The sequence below is a fragment of the Tachysurus fulvidraco genome, chromosome 12 (genome assembly GCF_022655615.1).
Source record: "Tachysurus fulvidraco isolate hzauxx_2018 chromosome 12, HZAU_PFXX_2.0, whole genome shotgun sequence".
NCBI lineage: Eukaryota > Metazoa > Chordata > Actinopteri > Siluriformes > Bagridae > Tachysurus > Tachysurus fulvidraco.
Window position 1 is genome coordinate 8,795,799 of NC_062529.1, and position 21,562 is coordinate 8,817,360.

Here is a 21,562-nt window from a genome sequence, read left to right on the forward strand (position 1 = left end):
GTATACTAATGTTTAATACACTTTTACTTTACCGCCATATGATCAATTATCAGCACACATGATAGTAGGTAGCTACATGCTATGGCTAACTTTTTTTTGTGTTAATGATAAAATAATGTTATGTACTTTCTCGATTACAACCTCCGTTTTTACAGATTACATGGAGCTGCACGTACACGTTGGATTCGCCGCGTTTGGATACTAATGTAGGTTCACAAAGCCATGAGCATTAACACTAAAGCAACAGCCGTCATTGTTGATGTGTTTGCCGCTGCTGCGCTAACGTTGCTGTGTAACGTGACACATATACAGTGACGTCAGACTCGGCTCTGTGATGGCTCTCTAACCGATGGAAAGGCAAACTGGTTCTTAGAAGGTTTGCCATTTTGAACCAGCACCAGCACTAGCTCTGAACCAGCACCCGGGTCTTTTTGGTGGAAAAGGGGTATAGGAGTAGCAAATTGTCATGTTCCTGTCATCTGCCTGCCTCATGAAACCCAAAGTGTTCCCAAACGTCCTTACGTACTGGCTTTTTCCAATTACACCACTTCCTGTTTCATATTATGAATGTAAATATGACTTACATTTACATTACATTTCTGCCATTTAGCAGACTCCCTTATCCAGAGTGACTTACATTTTTCTTTCAATTTATACAACTGAGTAATTGAGGGTTAAGGGCCTTCCGATCAGTAGTCCAATCACTTAACCACACAACTGAGAATGATCAGTTCTTAAGAATCTTTCAAGACAGCATTGCATCTCCCTTAGTTCTCAGGTTTTGTGCAGTAAGTTCTATTTCCTTTAGAGCTACTGGAATTTTAACCTGCGTTTGTATCCTTGAAGACTAATAGAATCAGTATCAACTCTGGACTGTGACATCATGAGTGCAGGTTGTTCTGCCAGGCTCCAGTAGAGCTGGACGACAGACAGGATGAATGCCCAAATTGTTTGGGATCTGAACATCTCCGAAAGGCACTTACTGTACGGTGAGCCCTGTATAATGCGTACTGTATATAACATCACGGTATGAATATACTGCCCTCTATTTATCACCTTTATCTGGTGCTACATGGCTACGGTGAGGAATGAAGCAAAAAGCAGTTATTACTACAGAGCCTGCTAGGATGAAAGTATTAAGATCCTTAGCCAAGTATCAGCAGCAGGAACAACCTCAGGCAGAAGACTCACCTGTGCAGTCATATAAAGAGGTGAGACACCCGTATAATATGTTGGAATAAGGATTTGAGGCACTGACAGCAGGCTTGGATCAAATGCATGATCTGTTGGTGCTGAACAAACATGTCTGGTTTCTAAGTGTAGGTTTGAAAGATCTAAACATTCCAATTGTAAGGAGCAGAGAGGATTCCTCTATTATTCCTCTGCAATCCTGTAAATGGAGTGAACTGTCAGATCAGGGTCTTTCCCATTGGTTTAGCTTTAGCATCCATGGTGTTCATGAAATGTGAGAATTGCCCTTGAGCTCCTGCAATGCCAGGGTCTATGTGTACGATCGTATCTGGACAAATGGCTGCTCTGGGGATGATTCCAGCAAAAAGCAAGCATCCAGGCAGAGCTCCTAATATTTACCTGGAAGCTCCGGAGTGAAAGCAATTTACAGGAAGAGCTATTTGATACATGCATCTGTACAGTTCACAGATGTGACTTTTGACGTGTTGGCTATGCAAAGCATTCTGAAGGAAGTGATTTCTTGACCATAACACCATAAAGAAAAGTGGCCAGACAAGAATAGCTTCCTTCAGAACATATAGATTTTTCTGGGACCGTCAGGGATATTGATAGCATCAACCCGTGTGGCAAAGCTGCACCACAGACAAATTCTGTGTTGGGTAGATGCTCGCCTAATCGCAGTATTAGAGAAAAAAACGTGAGGTACATGGAATCTCCTTTGAGGTATGCCCTTAGGTTTTCTTTCTATTTTCCCATAAAGGAAAAATAGTAACAGATGCCTTTCAGCAAAGGTAGGGTAGTGGCATATGGGGAAAATCTTGCTCTGGAGGGCAGCAGAGGTGGGCAGCAGACCTGGTTTCTCATATGTACCAGGCAGATATAATCATACAGAAAGGCAAGGGCCATTGATGCAAATAGACAGGCCAGGGACATAGGCTTTCAGCCAGAATGCATTAGCACATGATTGACACTGTAAACAATGTTTTAGAGTTGATTAGAACAGCCTCTTGCTTGGTCCAACCTAAAAGTATGTGTCAGCAGAGTCTGTTCACAGGGGACTGATTGCTCCTTTTTTTGCTTGTTTGCAATATTTATGTTTAATATTCATTATGAAATCCTCTTACATATCAGGTAGGAACACTAGATATACTGTAGCAGCACACAGAGCAGTCTGCAAGTGAGGACCTAATAGTCCAAAAAAGTTAAGCTAATCAGAAGGAACTTTATAGCACACGTGTCAATCATTAGCCTCTAAGGACAAATCCGCCCCGCAGCCTCTTTTCATTTGACCAACATGAATTTGGAAAAACAAAATAAAAAATACTGAAACAGTAAGGAACTATCGCTCAACATTTTCATGCCATCAGAATTTACAGCACATCTATACCATAGCCTTCCAAAAGCTAAATACCATTAATCATTATATATTATACCAGCACACTGGTTTCTAGCATCACTGACTTGACTCTGGTCTGATGTGAATTTAAAAAACATCATAAGGTACATTCAGGCCTGAAACACTTCAGAAGCTGTGCTGGCAGTGGCATAACCAGAACATTTCTAAATAAATCTATACAGTTGAGCAGTGGTGATGACACTCATTTCTTTTTTGAGGTTATTACTACTACCACTAAAGCACTATTCGGCCAGGATTAGTTCTACGTGGGGACGTGGAGTAATGCAATTTTACCTCAGGACGTCTGTAATATTAATTGGCCAATTCGCACGGGACAAGACATCTCAGTAAAACTAGCAGAAGTGGGAGGGGTAACTCACTTTACGCACCACAGTAACCTCCTTGTCGTCATGTGCGTATGACGTTGCTTCCTCTTATCACGTGCGCAAACAGACAACTTGGCGCCTCAAAAACGCTCCAAAAACGCTCCAAAAACTACTTTTAAACAGAAAATGACAGAATTTAACCGTACATATTTACAGCGGGTCTTTTCGGACGGGATTAGTATTACCTGAGGTAATTTTTCCGGACCTTTTTACAGAAGGTAAAAGTCGCCGTAATCTTTACTGACATTGTCCGTAATGATTACCAAGATGGCACATTCGGACAGAGAAGCTCTGGTAATAATTACTTTACCCCCACGTCCCCACGTAAAACTAATCCCGTCCGAATAGTGCTTAATACTACTAATCTACTCCTAATCAACTGTTCCATATTAATAAGGATACCAATACATTTATGACCCTGGAAAAGATTTAAATAACAATAAGAAGTGGGCAAAAATGACACTTTATATTATTCTCATCATTGCTTATAATCAGGACTGATATTGCAGTGGTTTGATTTGCTGTCATCACAAAAATGTATTAAAACTTTATATTTTATTCGTGTCAGTATGGTCTCATGAAGTCTATATCGAGTGCGATACGTCTTGTATCATGTCTTTGGTATAACGTTTCATACCCAACATCGACCTATCTGCAGTTGACAATGTGCCCAGGCATGCTCAGTGTCAATTAATGGCTCTCAAGCATTTTGTGGAAGTGAGTGACAGATGTCAAGTCATTGAATAACAGTTTATATGCTTTGAGGAGCACCACTCTATAAAGACAAGGAGCACCACTCTATAAAGACAAGGAGCAACACTCTATAAAGACAAGGAGCAACACTCTATAAAGACAAGTTTGCCCACTGGGCAATGGAAGTGATTGTGTAGGCATACTTGGATACAACTACATGCCACTTAGATCTCTGCTACAATCTGAACCCCAAACAGAAACCCATCGCTTGCAGCAATGTGAAGTTAACCATTTTTCACTACCAGATATAATAGTCTGAATGTTGCTTCGTCACAGCCCTGTGGTTTTCGGCGAGTTCGACTGATCCTCATCCTCGATAAAGTACGTTATCAAGACCACCGCCCACAATCCACTTCTCAACAATATAATAACAATAAAAAGCTGAACCCCAGCTTACTGTCGTTCAAAAACCTGCTTTGAATCCCGTACAGGGGAATGTTTCACACTTGTCGGGTTTAGCACAGCTTTCTTCCCCAGGGTTAAGTAACCCTTTCTGAAGCAAAAGTGGTGCTAACTCTACACTGTGGGGCAAAACGTGTACAGTTCTGGCTTGATGCTTAGCAACAGACATCCAATCAGAAATGAAACAGAATGTGCCTCATGTAATGAGAAAACCTGAACATAGTAACGGCTCGAGAGAGTCAGGTAGAAGTTTTTGACACAAGTGCCTGGTCAACTACACGACGAGCATGAGCAGATCCAAAAAAGATTAGAAAAGCTGTTAAAAAAAAACAAAAAACAAAAAAAACTGCTTGGGTGCAGAATGGCACATTTTTTTTAAATGATATTAACGTGTAAGACAAGCAGTTATTTAAAGCGGTCTTTGAGAACTAGATAGAGATTTAGAGCACGGTTTGTCCAATCATGGTTGTTGACAACACAAGTATGCAAAAAAAAAAAACTATGTAAGTGTGCTTGAGTCTCGAAAGGCTCATTTTATGAGTGCTGTCTGCTATTGTCTTGCAAGTTCCACCATCAAGATAAGTCACAAACCTTTGTACCAGCTTAAATAAATACAGCATCTAGTTATGAAGGAAACTAGTACAACAGGACATAAAACAGAAGATTATACTCGTAAACTGAATGAAAGACTACAAGAGACACCGGAGTCATGTAGTTTGTTCATAACAGCTAGAGAAAGCTGACATGACATTGCTACTTGTTCCAAATGATACCAGAGGACTCTTCCACTCATCAATCACAGAGCCATCATTACAAATGATACCATTTTTTCCCCATATGCAATACCTAGATCAAAGAATGCAGAATGGACAAATAAAAAACATTTCTTCGTCCATTTTACTAACTTTATAATATTTATGGTTGTTTGACTGGAACAATTGCGTTAGCTAGTAAAATCTTATCCAATCTGTAATTTAAAAACGCAGTGTTTGAGTAATTCTTGAATGAAGCAGTAATGAATCTTGTTGTACCTGACTCAGGGTCCTCCCAGAAGGCAGACACTTTAGCCACATATGGGAGGGACTTCTTTCGGGGGCCAGAACGCAACAGCACGGTGTCTCGCACCCTGATCACTTCTCCGTCTCTCTGCACTCCTTCATAGCACCTGCGTAGTGCTGGTGTCTCCTCAGCCTGTAGATCATTGGCATGTAAGTATTTATTATTTCTCTATGGTAAACACTGCAAATATCAAAAATATCATGACCATTTAAGAACTTGAGGGTAAAAAAAAAAAAAGACAATGAAAATGCACAGATTTTGAATGATCATTTAAATGCTGTTCATGAAATTTTGATCTGTTTCCATAAACCTATGACTTCTAAATCATAAACTCTTACCTGCTAAAGTAATAGATGTTTATACATTGTCGAGCATTGCAATTATTTAGATACGTTAGTTATTTTTTCCTAAAATAAAAAAGGCCCCTTTTTTACCAGCACACTGGCATGAATTTGACGTATCAAACATTTGTAATCAGTATAAACAAATGAACTATTTTATATCAACAAGTCTGATTAAAAATGAATCAGAACACCGTTGGCTTTCACTGCGAGTTGATTTTGTGTGTCGGGATAACCTTACGAAGGATTTTAGTGGTTGAACACGTAATTATGTCACCTGGAAAGTGTACAGCCGTAAGTATTTCCAGTACATTTTCACTTGATATGGAACATTTCTCACCTAAAAACACCTAGTGGTCAGTAGATCATTTGTTCAAATTAAGATTATTGTAGTTTCAAGGTTAGTGAACACCGTATGACTGGATGGCTTCATTTTTGTTTGTAATTCAGCTCTAATTTACAAACCCTTACGTTAAATTAATCCTTAAACATATCTTTCAGAAGCCCTTTTTAAATTGGACTAGTTTTTCATAAGAATGTGGAGTAATGTATTACCGGTGTATCTTTAGGCTTTTAGTCCCATCTGAATCTGACGAGTCAGCAATTTGCCTGCTCACTTAACTATATTTCAACTTTCAAAAAATAGAATAGAAATAATGGCAGATTTTACTGTATAACCTGTCTGAATTGAGATCTCAGTAAAAACTTCATTACATCCTACAGTAAAAAAGTTGTTTGGCACCTTAAAGGCAAACCAGGAAGCCAAATACAGGCCAAATTTATGTCACTCCTAATAGGCAAATTCCATTGTTTGGACTCTGGAGTTAATTTAAAAGTTGCTAACTTTAATAATTAAGTAAAATCACACTCACACTCAATCAGCAAATCAGGTTTTTATCTTTATGTATTATAAAAATATTGTTGTACAATATTTTATGCAAAATGCTGTTTGAGAAAATAGAAAGGTCCTAATAGGACAAGGCACAGTAGCTTCCTCACATCTACAACTTTAGCCTCTATAAATGTGCAAAACAGAAAAAAAAATGGACAAATAATCTTTTAAAAATAATTAAGTTGTGTGTAAATGTTTGTGTAAGCCAAACTGAACTAAAACGCTTCACTGGATTTGCTTCACTTATTTTCTATGCATCAAGTGACACCTACGAACTCACAGAGTGATAAGATGACCAGCCAAAAAAGAATAAAATGAATTTCTTAGAGGCAAAGGTCTCTGTATGTCTGTGAAGATTTAAAAAAAAAAAAAGTGTTTCACAGTGTAACCAGTGGAGTCACAGCACCTGAAAAAAGAAAAAATACGAAGAGGAAGCAAGTGTATCCTCACTGACACTCTGCCCAGAGTGGAGGATACGGCAGCAACTCTCAAGAGACATTAGTTCAGGTTTAAAGCAAATGTGGCAATAACTGCAAAATAGGAAAAGCTGTAAATAAAGTTTGCTATGTATAATAAATGAAATAGATAGCTGAATTTTTCCTGTTTATGGCAGAAACCTTTGCTTTACAGAAGCATGATGAGCCAAAGACATGCGCTAACCACAACCTCGCTAGGGTCTTCGTTTAGTGATGGAGGAGGAATGGGCACTGATGCATTCAGGAACACGCTGGATGATGGTATACAACACGCTAGGCAGTAACGGCTCACTGGCGGCTGTGAGACACATGGGGCACTCGATTTTCTGTCTTTGAAATGTGCCATCTTTTTGTTGGACATATTAGTTTACATTCAACAATGTAGTTCCTAATATTTTGGTATTATCACATGGACGATATCTCATTTTAAATATTTTTATTATAATTTTTTTTTTTAATCGTTTTAAAGGATTTCAGCATTCGGCCTTGTTTTTGACTTTCACTTTTTAACTTATTCTTTATAACACAAAGACTAAATGGGCTTTTATGAAGACATCAAATCCTTTTCTGTTACAAATAGTTTACGATCTTTAGGTTACGGCCTTTGTGTACTTTAGATTACAATTTAATAGAGGAATACACAAAAAGTAGGATCATGTCTCTCTCTTTTTCCCTCACACACACACACACACACACACACACACACACACACACCTCCACAGTCTCAGTAGTGCAAGGCAACACTCGCCTGTTCTCACATCCTCCCCCAGCCATTTTCTCGTCAGAACAGAACAGAAGAGAACTTGAGTACGCACCACTATGAATACCTCCTTTTCAGCTGCTGTGCCCACAGGCAGCCAGCCGTTAGTGGCCCGCCGCCGATTGATCTTGGCCTGTTTGGTGCTTGGACTGCCATGGCTGGCTCCCAGCTGGCCCTCCTTCACATGGGGGCAGACAGCTGTGTCCCGTATCGCAGAGCGGGAGCTGCTGGGTGGCTTGGCACTTTGAGGGCACTCTCGGCCTACGTGTAACTGGACCTGAGGACGCCCAGTGTCCGGCAGAGGGGACTGCAGGTGGGGCATGGCCTGGGTGGCAGCTGGCACGCTGGGGATGGGGCAGACAGACAGGGGCAAGGTGGGGGGCATGGAAATAGTGGGGCTGTGCTTGTCCAGTGGGTAGGGGTAGTCCTCTGTAAAAACAGGGAAGAAAAAGCCCTGAGGTTAGTGTGAAAACAACCTAAATACAATAGTATAACCAATGCTGCTTATTTACCTAGCAAAATGTGAAAAACCGTGATTATTAGTAATCTGACATTTCCTGCAATTATGTCAATTTTAAAAAAGAGCCTCTTTGAGACATTGCTTTAAAATGCAGCAATAATGTAACTGGAGGGAAACTCCAGTCTGCATGAATGTACTGTATAACGTATTCATGTGTTATTGTAGTTATTAGCTGCTTAACCGACTGATGGATTAAAAAGCTTCCCTGTCTTTCTTGGAATCCTTGGTGCTGGTTTCTATGTGACCCTTAAGCAGGAAGGAATCTCACATGCTGCCTGGATGATAAGATTTGAATCACACTGATCGCACTCATAACCTTTCCACAGCTGGAAAAATTAAATAGCTACATAAGTAGTATGTAATATTTGTGGACAGGTTTAGAGCTGTAATTGGTGATTCTACATTTTAATAGCTCATTAAACAGCTAAGAGGCCTTTCAAAAAGTGGCCATAAAATCATTAACATTCTGGCCACACGTCACCGAAACCATATCTTTAGCACCGAACCTCTGCCGTTCTGACAGCCATCCTCGTAATCCGGCCTTCGTGTTCTAGCTCGGTTGCTCGTTGAGCATCGCAGAGATACGCTAGCTGTGGAATTCCAGAGTAATTTACTTCCTTTCAAACAGCCATCAGACGGTCTCAAAGCACTGATGTGCTACTTTACTCTATAATCGCACTTCCTTATGAGGTCACTGGGCAGCGGGCCAGCGCAAATAAAAGGTAACAGCAAATGCGTTTGTGGATCAATCCTTTTTCTGAACTTAATAGACCCTGCTTGCTTATTCTGGCCTCTCAGGGAGGTGACTGGCCAAGCATGGGAGAGAATGTGCAGCTCACTGCATGTTCACTCAGCTGTTAAGTCTCTATATTATTACAAGCGGACATGCATGCCTACAAAACAGTGTAAGGAATCGTAGTGTATATCAGCTACACAGTAAATTCTACACAATTTTCCTCTCGGCTGTCCGTTGAACCAGTCAAATATTTAACGCAAGCGTAAGATTATTAAAAAACATACTGAAAAGTCATTTATTTACAGAGGACCTCATGCTGCAAAATAGTGTTTGTTGGCAGATTTGCTCCTTTACTAATGCAGCAAAAGATGAAATAATTGCAACTTTCTGAAGGCAAAACAAATTTTCTTTTTCCTTTTTTATTCCAGAGGTCAAACAAACCTACATTTTCAGTTTTTGCTGAAATACACAGAGCGGATCGTTTGTTACCACAACAGCCTGTGGTGTGTAGGCTTTCTCTAGTGATTCTGTATTTTCAGTAAATTTCTACTTGATATGGAACATTTCTCACCTAAAAACACCTAGTGGTCAGTTATCATTTGTTCAAATTAAGGATATTGTAGTTTCAAGGTTAGTGAACACCGTATGACTGGATGGCTTCATTTTTTTTTTTTTTGTAATTCAGCTCTTATTTACAAACCCTTACGTTAAATTAATCCTTAAACATATCTTTCATAATGCCCTTTTTAAATTGGACTAGTTTTTCATAAGAATGTGGAGTAATGTATTACCGGTGTATCTTTAGGCTTTTAGTCCCATCTGAATCTGACGAGTCAGCAATTTGCCTGCTCACTTAACTATATTTCACCTTTCAGAAAATAGAATAGAAATAATGGCAGATTTTACTGTATAACCTGTCTGAATTGAGATCTCAGTGAAGACTTCATTACATCCTACAGTAAAAAAGTTGTTTAGCACCTTAAAGGCAAACCAGGAAGCCAAATACAGGCCAAATTTATGTCACTCCTAATAGGCAAATTCCATTGTTTTAGCCTCTGGAAAATACTTCTGGATGTTCTACTTAAATGACTGAATTACTGTCAGAGGTATAGCTTACATATTGTAGGTTATGGTTAGATGACCTTTTTACTGATCTAACACCCGGCACAGGTGAGCGCGCTACAACAGCGGATACACACGGGGTTTGAATTAAAATGAGGTGTATGTAGCATGCATGGAATTTAAACGGTTGATGGCATGGCACAAGTCTATGTGATACAGAGATCGCTTTCCCTGACAACCATAATCACTGCAGACATCCTCCAGTGATGTTACTTAGACGTATACCCAGAAATCTTATCCAGCTGAAAAAAAGAACAATTAGAAGATTTGATCTTTTAGTTTCCTTTTGGTTTTTGTTACATAAAGTGCAGGGAGATTGAAGTCATTTGTTTCCTTCATTTTCACCAGCAGGCTTGTTTTTTTAACTGGTCGATTAATACCGTGATGCCACGATTAAATAAAATATCATAATCCTAACATGTCTGGTACGAATATACAATAAGAGTCACCAAAACTCAGTAGATATTTTGCGCAGTACATGCATACGGTTATAACCACTGTACACACATATAATAAGCATACTGGTTCCACTAAGGTACAACCATATACCTAGCATTATAGCTGTTGAATAAGCCCCTAACAACATCTGATTAACCAGAAATAACAGGGACTGTGTCAGGTCCGTTGGTTATTTAGCGACCAGCGCCAGCCTTTGTGGCTGATCCAAGGTTGGTAAAAGACTACAGCTGCCACCTTACAAAGAAAAGCCAGTTCAAGTCTCCTGCCAACAAAAAATAACCAGCACCCTGCCCACCTGTGGCAATTATTCACATTCAAACTAGCATTGAAAAGAGAGCGGTGAGCAGACAGACATCGTGGAGTGGCTGCATAAAGGGGAACAGGATTTTCATCATTGAGTCAAATCATTACTTTATTTTTCTTGGGGTTTTTTTTTGGGGTTGTCTTTTTAAAGCATCTCAATGGCTTTTATCTCCCTATTTCACCCTTTTGTGCCACATAATGCTTAAAGATAGTCCTTATAACTGACAGTTAGAGAGAGGCCTTTGTGAGAAAAGGATGAATATATCCTGTATCCAGTTGCTAATTAGGAGTTAAAGTGTTTGTGACTAAAACCTCTGCCTGGATACGGTTAACTGGACTTACTGCGTTTAATATGGCCCCATGACATTAAAATTTAATTAAGAAACACTCATGCAGTTATTACCTTTTTTTTTTTTAAACAAACCACACAATACTCTTTCTTGCTCTCCTTACATGTGTCATAACTTGTTTTACTTATAAATCTTCCTGCTTAGAATGTGGAGAGGTAATAAATAAATAAATAAATAAATAAAAGCCTACAGCGGTTCAGTTGTTATAAAGAAGTGACGCCATTTAAAACAACCAGTCCGGCGTCTTCTGCCAGCATCTACCTTCTCTCTGAGTCAGCAAAGGGCCACACCAAGCACCCGGTCATGTCACATGACCAATTCCAAGGCATTTTTCAAAAGCATTGTATACAGTATAGCGAGTATGAGGCAGGGGATATTACCCGTCTGACTCGATGATAACCTTCATACTGTAGCAGAAGGCATGCTACATTTCAGCATGGAGGATCTGGTTTAACAAAAGGGACGTGTGGAAAATATACTTTCCTTTTTTTTTTTTTTTTTTTTACTATGCATTGTTTTCAAGCTTTTCTCCATTACAGTCTTCTGAATTTTACCTTCTGCTAAACATGATCCTTTACCCTAATGCTATTTATTCTGTTATTCAGTATGCATATTCTCTGACCAGCACAGCCCCAGTTATGACACAAGTGTTGAATAACTGATTCGATTAAGGAGCTCATGCTAAGGGCAAATGAATTTTCATCCCATTTGCTTTGTCTTACCCATCTTGATTTTGTGGCTGCAGCTGGCGCATCCGGCACTGAATGAGCAGGCCCGGTTAGCGATGGGCTGAGTGTGTCTGTAGGCACAGCCGCTGATTCTACACGCTTCTCCGTAACACGTCCCCACAGAGTTGCAGTACACTGGATGAGGAATTGCTGAAGGATGAGACACTGGCGAGGGCAGTAGTTTGGGTCTCTGGACCCCAGTAGGACACAGTGTAATAGGAGGTACGGAAGGTGGCGCGTGGGGTCCAGGACTTGTACTTACAGGAAGTGAGGATGTCCCATGGTGCGCAATGTGGACATAGTAACCAGGGTAGCATGGGTAAGAATGAGCACCTAGGGTCAAAGCTGGGTGGGTTAGTGTGTGAGGGGACGGAAGGAATCCTTTTACAGATGGCAATTGATGCTGTTCTGCTTCAGGATATGCCTTCTGGCCAAGGAACAGGGCTAACCGGTGACAGTATTCCACAGATCTCTCTTGGGAACAGCAGTAACATGAATTCACATCAGTCTCAGTTTTCTCCTCTTTCACAGGCTTCAAGGAGTAGCTCAGCATAGACCTGCACTGGTATCCAGGTTTGATGAAGTCGTGGCCCCCGGAAGTCCCTTCCCACAAAGTGTCGGTCTTGAGCACCTCCTTCTTGCAGAGGTTGCAGCACTGCTGAGATAACGACGGCTTGGAAAGGCACGGTGGGCTCTGTTGTTTTTTATTCTTTCCCTGCAGTTGTTTTGTTCGTGCTCCGCCGCTGCCTGGCTTGCCGTCCGTTTTCGCTCGCCGTTTCGCTCCGGATGAGGTGCTAGTTAGTTTCAGAAGAGCGGCCGCATTTAAACCTGCTAGACGCCGCGGGGTTGGACTGTTGAGATTCAGCTGGTCCAGATGTTCAGACTCTGTCTTTGTTTTCTTTTTCTTCTTCGGATTTGTTTTCTCCTCTCTTTCTCCTGGATGCGTCCGTTTCTGGCCTTCTGGTCCTTTCTTTGAACTGTCGAGTTCCCCCTTTGGGAGTTCACCATCAACTTTTTGAGAATTCTGCTGTTTTTTGGACATTTGGGAATCCTCTCGGAACAACAACAGGCTGTTGACTGCTTCTGCGTTAAGAGAGGCCAACCTTCGCTTTCGAGGTTCTAGGAGGTCCAAGTATAAGGCAGTTTTGTCAAGTTTGGGGTTGCGTTTTGGTCCAGGCGTTGGCTGGCATGCTTTGCAGCCCTTTTTCCGACACTTGCAGTGTTTGGTCCTTCCCTTCTTTACCTTCATATTCCTTTTCCCTTTGTTCTTATGCACAGCTTTCATGCTGCCTTTACAAGTTCCTCCTTCTTCTAAGCGAGTCAGTAGAACACAGCAGTTTAAGGAACCCACGTCACTCATTCCCTGCCGTCCTCTGAGGGGATAAAGCTTCCGGTCGCTATCTGTGCTTTGCTGCTTTATTTCCTTATCTCTTCCTCTCTTATAGGAATGCCTTTTAGTCTTCTTTTCTAGCACTGGGCGTTCTGGCCAGGTTCTGCCCATGGTTTCAGCATGTGTCTGGCAGCTCACCTGCTCCTTGGATTCACTTCGGTATCTACATATAGAGTTCCTCTGCCGTGCGTGTGTCATTACAATCGTCCATGGAGATCCTACAGTGGGGAGAAAAAGGAAATGCTCAAACTCGGTTGTGTTAGAGGCATGGAGGTCTGTAAATACTCTAGTTGATTCATTCAAATTATGGTTCCTGTTCTAGCTTTGGCTAATGGACGCTGAAATCGATGCGGCTGACTATGCAAAGTAAAGATAGATCCAATAACTATTTTATAAGCACTGCACTGAATTCCAAGATGTCATACATTTTCAAGAACCTTCAGTAAAATAAGAATTCATAAAATCATCTCCCATATAAACGCTAACCGACTGCCACGGAAAAACACATGCAGCATGTAAATACTCCCGTGATGAATGAGGTCTTTTGAGTATGCTGATTTTGTTATTTATCACCATAAATATTCTGCCGTCTCTGCTCAGATAAGTATGGGACTTAATCCTGAAGTCGATATTTAGAACCTGAAGTTCAAATAGTACATAAATCTCCATGATTAGGACAGTTACTCCCTACTTATTTTCTTTAAAGATTAACACTATACATCATGCGGAAGAACAGAAAGAAATAGATTTTTCCGCTTTCCAAGATTCCTGCTTACATTTTTTGCCCACATATTGTATAAACCACACATGCTTACAATAAAGGTCAGAATAAACAGTCTATAACGTTGAAGGCAGACTATCCATACAGTCCCCTCAAGATTCCTTAACATGCCATGCATTCTTATTTAGGGTTGGGAGCCGAGAACCGGTTCTTATTCAGAACCGGTTCTGTTTTTTTAACAGGAACCGGAACCGCGCAGAATTTTTAAGTTTCGGTTCCAAACACGGTTCCGATGCGATGACGGCCAAAGCGCTTGGAGCGGTCACTTTAAATAGCCATGTCCTACCTCATGAATATTAATTGTTTACAGTCACGCAAGCAAATTAACGCAGTTTACCACAGAAATCAGTCACTCGCGCTGCTGTGCTGAGGTACGCTTTGTGTTAAACATGTCTAAAAAAAAGTCTAAAGTGTGGATGTCCAAAGCTACAACAATGAAGCAAATCTACCCCCTCTGAGAGGGTTTTCTCCACAGCTGGAGATACAATAAGCCAGGAAAGGTCTCGTCTTCTCCCAGAGAAAGCAGACATGTTAATTTTTCTTCAGAAAAATTGCTAACTGTTTTGCTAAGTTGTAATTCTGGATGTTAAATTTGATGTTGGATTTATTTACATTTAAACTGATATGAACTGAAATGCTCTGTTTAAAATATTTAAAGAGTGATTAATAAACACAAATGGAATTGTTTAAGTATTGTGCGTTATTTTTCACATTTCTTTTATTATGGAACCAGAATCAGAACTGGGAATCGTAAGGCAGAAATGGAACCGGAATCAGAACCGGAAAATTTATTTTGATACCCAACGCTATGCTTATTTCTATTACTAAAACGTTGCGATTTTTACTACCTCAGGGCCTCCTGATTTGAGATAACTGTTCATGCAAACTGCCCGATTTGACCGACTGACATGTTCTTAACACTAGCCCTAACCCCGCTCGACTCCCTCGAGGGAGCTGTGATTTGTAAACCTTTCTTTTCCTCCTGTAAATTTTTTCCACTGACAAGTTGCTGGTACTTGGTCAAAGAAGTAAAATCCAGTAAATCCATTTTAAGAAATAGCCCACATTCCACTGCTTTAAGTGCCGAACCATTATGTAATCAGAATATTAAGAGCTCAGGCACCAGTAGTTTGCTGCTAGAAAATGACAAGATTCAGAAGGTTTTATTGTACATGAATGGGCTTTCGCATACAACTGAAAGAGCGCTGGAAATTTCACGTGTGACGAGCTGAGATTCAGCGGCAGCGTTATATTTTCAGGCAAGAAGAAAATAGTAAACGGACAGACAGACAGACAGATATATAGAATTGATCTGCATGGAGAAATAAAAATGTGATCAAAAATTCAACACTACAGGAGGAAAGTCAAGATGGCCAGGAAATAGTTTCCAGTGAAATGATTATTGCAGCATTTCCCTACTCGGATAGCCATTATTTTTTTATTCTATTTTTACTTCCTCCACCATGATGACAAATAACGAGGCAATCTGTGGTTAGAAAAACAAAACAAAAACATGGCCTGTACTTCATGAAGCTGTTAGACGAGCGAGTTCACATAAAGATGACACACGTATCAGAACTAATTTCATAGTCAGGTTTAAGACAGTGGCATTTACTGAAAGAAAAAAAATCATAGAAGGATTACACTTCCTCAGCAGTCTGCAATAATCCCACAAAATAACATCTTTTACTACTTTTGTACTTTTTCTTTCTACGTAACATTATCCCAGATTACAAAAGACAACTGCTAACAGTTTAACGAACTGTGTTTAATAAAAAAAAATCTGTCCTTTTTCCATCCTTTTGTTATATATGTCATGTGGAACTGCTGGTAGATGGCTTTTGGGGGTGCTGTCTGAATAATGAAGAATGACCCCAAAAGGGAGCATATAAATGGTTTAGTGTTTAATACTGGGAACGTGGGTCCAGAGACAAAGTAGCCTAGTTAATCAAACCTCCATATGAATTGATGTTAACTTTGAAAGGTAATCTACAGAGAAATCAGATCAGCTTTTCTTCCTTCTCTCTCTCACTGTGCTGAGATTGGGGGATTGATCTGACTGAAAGGACACGAAAAACAAAACAAAACAAAAAAAAGAGAGACCGAGATAGAGAGACAGAGAGAGAAAGAGGGAGGGAGGGAGAGAGAGCGAGAGAAAGACTAATGATCTAATGATTTGCTGGGATGCAGACAATAATCGCATTTAGAGATGTTTAAAGCTGTAGAGGGGTGTGTAGAGACGTAGAGGGGTGTGTAGAGACGTAGAGGGGCGTTTAGGCGTGTAGAGGGGTGTTTAAGCATGTAGAGGGGTGTGTAGAGACGTAGAGGGGTGTGTAGAGACGTAGAGGGGTGTGTAGAGACGTTGAGTGGGGTGTAGAGACGTAGAGGGGTGTGTAGAGACGTAGAGGGGTGTGTAGAGACGTAGAGGGCGTTTAGGCGTGTAGAGGGGTGTGTAGAGACGTAGAGGGGTGTGTAGAGACGTTGAGTGGGGTGTGTAGAGACGTAGAGGGGTGTGTAGAGACGTAGAGGGGTGTGTAGAGGGGTGTGTAGAGACGTAGAGGGGTGTGTAGAGACGTAGAGGGGTGTGTAGAGACGTTGAGTGGGGTGTGTAGAGACGTTGAGTGGGGTGTGTAGAGACGTTGAGTGGGGTGTAGGGATGTAGAAGGGTGTGTAAAGAACGTAGAGGGGTGTGTAAAGACGTAGAGGGGGGTGTAGAGATATAGAGTGGGGTGTAGAAATGTAGAGGGGTGTGTAGAGATGTAGAAGGGTGTTAAGATAAGATCACACAGGGCGCTACACGGACTCAAACATTCCCGATTTTAAATCGTGGCTCTTGGGGCTCCTAACACCCCCTCTCACAGACCTTACAATCACACACACACACACACACACACACACACACACACACACACACACACACACACACACACACACACACACACACACACACACAGGAATCGGCCAACTCCAAAGCAGAACAAACGAATCCCACCTCGGTGTTCAGAACGAGAACCAAAAGCCAGGCAGCGAGCAGCAAACGCCTCTTCGAGCCTGTTCACGACCCCAAAGCCAGCGACGATACGTCAGCGCTAAACGAGCTGCTTCTACAAGCAACCGAGCACGAGCGCTTCAACAAAACACCATAAAGCCACCGATTCGCTCGCGCTGTAATCCTTCACGCGGACGCATTTCTTTCCCTTGACGACGAAAACACAGAGACACTCAAACAAGCGAAAACGCAATAAAAACACATTAGTAATCCTGCGTTTACCTTCCGTGTGCACTCTGTCAGCCGAATAGAGAGAGAGGGGGGAAAAGCGTCACATTCCGAAAGCGGTGAAATTCCCGGATTCGGTTATTTAAAAAAAAAAAAAAAAAAAAAAAGCTCGATGTTCGGCAGGGAAGCGAACCGAAGAGAAGAGCAGCAGCAGCAGCAGCTGACAAGACGCGGCTGAAGCGGTGACCTACTTCCGAAGTAGCACGCGCACGATAATATTCATGCGCTGCCGTCGCGCCGGGACCGAGTTAAGAAAAGGACCAGAGGATCATTTCTGATCCAATCTTTATTTCCATTCACTAGGAGGGGATGACAAAATGCCGAATCTAACAGCCAGACTCATCAGCTGTTTATAGTTTCTACGTAATCAAAGGTCTGTTACGTAACGAGCTGTCACTTCAAACCTCACCCTGATCTGTCCTGACATGCCGCAAGCACAAGATCTGATCAGGCTCATCACCACCAAACCTGCTCCTGGATCACTAACTAACATCCCTAAGTGCTTTCACTTCCATACACCTGCTCCAGTTCATCAGCCTGCTTGATTATCCAGATCCGGATTAGGAACTGGATTCTACAGGGAAGCTTGAGCTCCAGGAAGACGGGCAGCGTGCACTAAATAATTCCTCATGAAAAGTTTGAGGATGTCAGTTTAATAGTTTTAACGGTTGAAGATGACTAACCCCCGGTCCTGCACATTGGGTTGTTTTTCTGTTCACACACACACACACACACACACACACACACACACACACACACACGCACACACACACGCACACACACACGCACACACACACGCACACACACACGCACACACACACGCACACACACACGGGCAATTTAAAAAAAAGGCTCTAAATTATAGCTAATGATTTTAATCAGGTGGAGATTTAGTAAAGAACAGGGGTTTCTCCAGGAGCCTATGGATTACACAACATAGATCCTCCTCTGACGGACCTGCGATTAAAGAAAAAAGTTCTAATTACATCGGTAATCAGCGCGATCTGGGCTCAGAATATGGTGTCGTAGGAACAGAAACTTCATCCTTCGAAGTGAGCGTGAGGTAATCAGCATTATTCGGATATATTATGCCTATGAGACGAGTAGTGTTGTAGCTGAACCGTGAGTTTGGATTCATCCTCGCATTGTTCGCTTTAAACGTGCGTTGTACTGTAGCAGTGGATACACTCCGAGATTATAATCCGAAAAGTTCTGATGCCGCTGGAACAACATGCTCGGCTGCCATCTTTAGTTGCCAGCGACATTATAATGTCTGTCGGTGAGCACGTCAGATTTCATTTTCGACGTTAGTTTGTGTCTATGACGGCAAAATCGATCCAAAACACGTACAGTCCCAGGCTGGTTTAACGAAACCAATTCTTCTAATGACACCTCCAATAAAAGAGCATATCGTTTAGGAATGACACTCATCGTCGCAAGCTTGATGCCGCGAAAAACAACAATATGTCAATTAACCCTCGAAACAAATAATGGTTCAATGCCGAGACGAGGCTACAGATGAGCAGTCTTGAGGTTGGTTTGATGAATCACAGCATTCATATGTTCCAATAAACGCACAGAGCTAATTACATGGTGACATTCAAAGGGTCATCGTCCTCCTATAAAATACTATTGTATTAACAGCATTCTGAATTAAGGAGTGTCATACCCAACCCATCCCCTGTAATTCACTCCCTGAATAAACGTTAAGAATTCTGGTCAGAACAATGGAAGCCAGTTTTAATACATGTCAAAACGAGGGTTCATCAGGGTGTTTTAATACATCGCGAGACACCATGTGTCATCACCATATAGTATCTCATCCATCACACAGCTTAATCCAGCTTGTTTTAATGGGATTTACTTCAGCGCTAAGTAAATCCTGTTATTGGGATACAGCAAAGTTTATAGCCAGATAGACATTTTATCGTTCTATGCTTAAATCCCTGTTTGTTTTTTGTTGTTGTTTTTTTGCTTCCAATGAGTTTGCTTTTAGACGAGAAGCAAGAAAAAAGTTTTTCAGAGCTCAGTCCATCTGCACTACTTCTGCTGCCGCTTATCTGATTAAAAGCCAGCATACAGCAGATCCCTTACAAATGGGCCTGAAGAATCTAGACAGGTGGCTGTGCCATGAGGGTAAGCAATAACTCTCGTAAAGCAGCATGCACTGATGTTACACTGGATTTGATACTGAAAAAAAAAAAATCTGCACAACATAGTCTGTTAATGAGAGAACTTCACGGTTCCCAATGTGAGACCAGTGACTAAGTGGAGCGACCTGGCCGGGGTCCGAACACAGCTGTGTCATCTCTGACACATTCCTTTTAATTTCTATTCATTCTATTTTTCTTCTATAACTTAGTTTAACACTTATTTATACGCACAGCCTAGGATAAGTGGCCGGGTTTTCCTTTCACTGCAAGTTGTATCCTGTATACAACAAATAAAACCATGAATCTTAGTGACTTGGATATAAAAAAAATGGTTTAGAATGAAACTAGCATTATTTGTAAAATGAAACTAATTCATGAATTTACGTACTACGATGTCACGCAGCATTACGTAGAGTTTCGGCAGTTTATCATTCACATGTCCACAGCTATTCCTGTCATGTATTGTAGAGGTCATAAGATCAGTGCTGAGCCCTGAACCAGAGCAAACAATCATTAGCAGTACAGCATTTGTGAATAAAAGCTAGCAGACAATGAGAGCAAAATCGATGTGACAGAATACATCTTTAAAATGAAACAAAAAGCAAAACGAATCCTCTTTATCAAATGAAACACTTTTATACCTCACTGTTCCCTACGCCACACTAGTCAGGCAGCCGAAGTGAAATTTAACACTCCACCACATAGGTACTGTAGATCTTCCAAAAGCAGCTGTAATCTACTGCGAAATTAACTCCATCGCCATGTCCACAAGACGCCATTTATGTCATGACTAAAATCAGGAAATCTCGTCACCGTATCAGTGTAACGACTCAATTACATACACAGGCTTAAAATGTGCAGCAACGAGTACAATTTTTTTAGGGGACAAATTTTTTTCAACTGTTATTAAATCTCTGTGTAAATGTATTAGAAGGTCAAAGAGAATGGAAATAATTCCCACTAGATTTCCAACAGTACATGACTCCACGAATGAACACAAATCCACACAGCCACGCTTAAAAATCTAGCGTAAAGCCTCCTCAGAAGAGCGGAGATTATTAGAAATGCACAGAAAGGACAAACTGTGCTACAGGATGTGCTCATATATTTTTGGACATACAGCGTACGCTTTAGGGATACTGTGCACCATAAAATGTAATAAAAAAAAAAGGCTTTTATTTGGTTGTTTCTTTGGAGCCTTAAATGCGCTTCCAGGAAATGTTCCAGATAAATGTGAAGACTTTAAATCTCACAATCACACATGCACTCAGTGAAAAGGTAAAGAAATTAAAGCTCACTTGCCACCGTAGTGCCTCTATTTGTTTGGCCTCATTACAGAATCTATTTCTGCTCCTTTTCAGCCACAACAAAGCTAGATCTAAAATAAGGATCATGAGTTCACGAGTAACTTTCTGAAATGTGTCCATTAATGTCAAATATGCATTTCACTAATTAACAGCAGATTACCTTAATGACCTGTTACGACTCGTGACCTACTTTATCATACTGATTAAAATCAGTACTATTTCAGTACTGCTGATATTCCTCATACTCAAGTGTGCATGTTGATTTTAATTTCAGGGTCATCCACAAAACTCCATAAAGAGAGCAAGGAACTAAATCAAGGAACGAAAGCATGTAGCGTGGGCCAAATTTTCCAGTAACGTAGCCACGGCATGTCGTCTACGGCATATACAGTACGCAACAAACAGGTACTCAATTTACAGGGTGCCATTACTTAAGTCCTATTTCAAGCTGTAGTCGTATACATCTTACTTTATGGATTTGCTTTGTTTTGCCTCCCCTTAAAGTCATTAACATTGAATGGCTGAGTTTCATAACATTTTCACTAAATTCATGTGTCTGCCGTAAGCTAGTTAAACTTGCCAGCATCATCTGTATATAATTCTGCAGGAACTTCTCAATTATACTACGATATGAAGCACGTCAGTCGAAGTTTCACGACTCTCATCACCACCACCCAAATATTAGTCTGATTTTCATGAATTTCACATTTCTTTCATTTCTAATAGCACCTGTTCTGGGATATTTTTTTACTACGTTCCTTATCCGGGTTTATATCCTCT

General features: G+C 40.9%; 1 protein-coding gene across 3 annotated transcripts in view; it reads right to left on the minus strand.

Annotated features, from left to right (window-relative positions):
• bahd1 (bromo adjacent homology domain containing 1) overlaps window positions 1-21,562 on the minus strand; it is a 46,169-nt gene that overhangs the window by 4,932 nt on the left and 19,675 nt on the right. The window contains exons 1-4 of one of the 3 annotated variants that reach the window (XM_027172427.2): window positions 17,317-17,652; window positions 11,869-13,482; window positions 7,712-8,085; window positions 5,160-5,319 (exon numbers count right to left, since the gene is read on the minus strand). In XM_027172427.2, coding sequence (XP_027028228.2) covers window positions 5,160-5,319; window positions 7,712-8,085; window positions 11,869-13,462 — 2,128 coding nt within the window. In that variant the 5' untranslated portion in view covers window positions 13,463-13,482; window positions 17,317-17,652. Of the gene's footprint in view, window positions 1-5,159; window positions 5,320-7,711; window positions 8,086-11,868; window positions 13,483-17,037; window positions 17,271-17,316; window positions 17,653-21,562 lie in introns of those variants that run through there. The other 2 variants (XM_027172431.2, XM_027172428.2) reach the window with 2 other exon arrangements.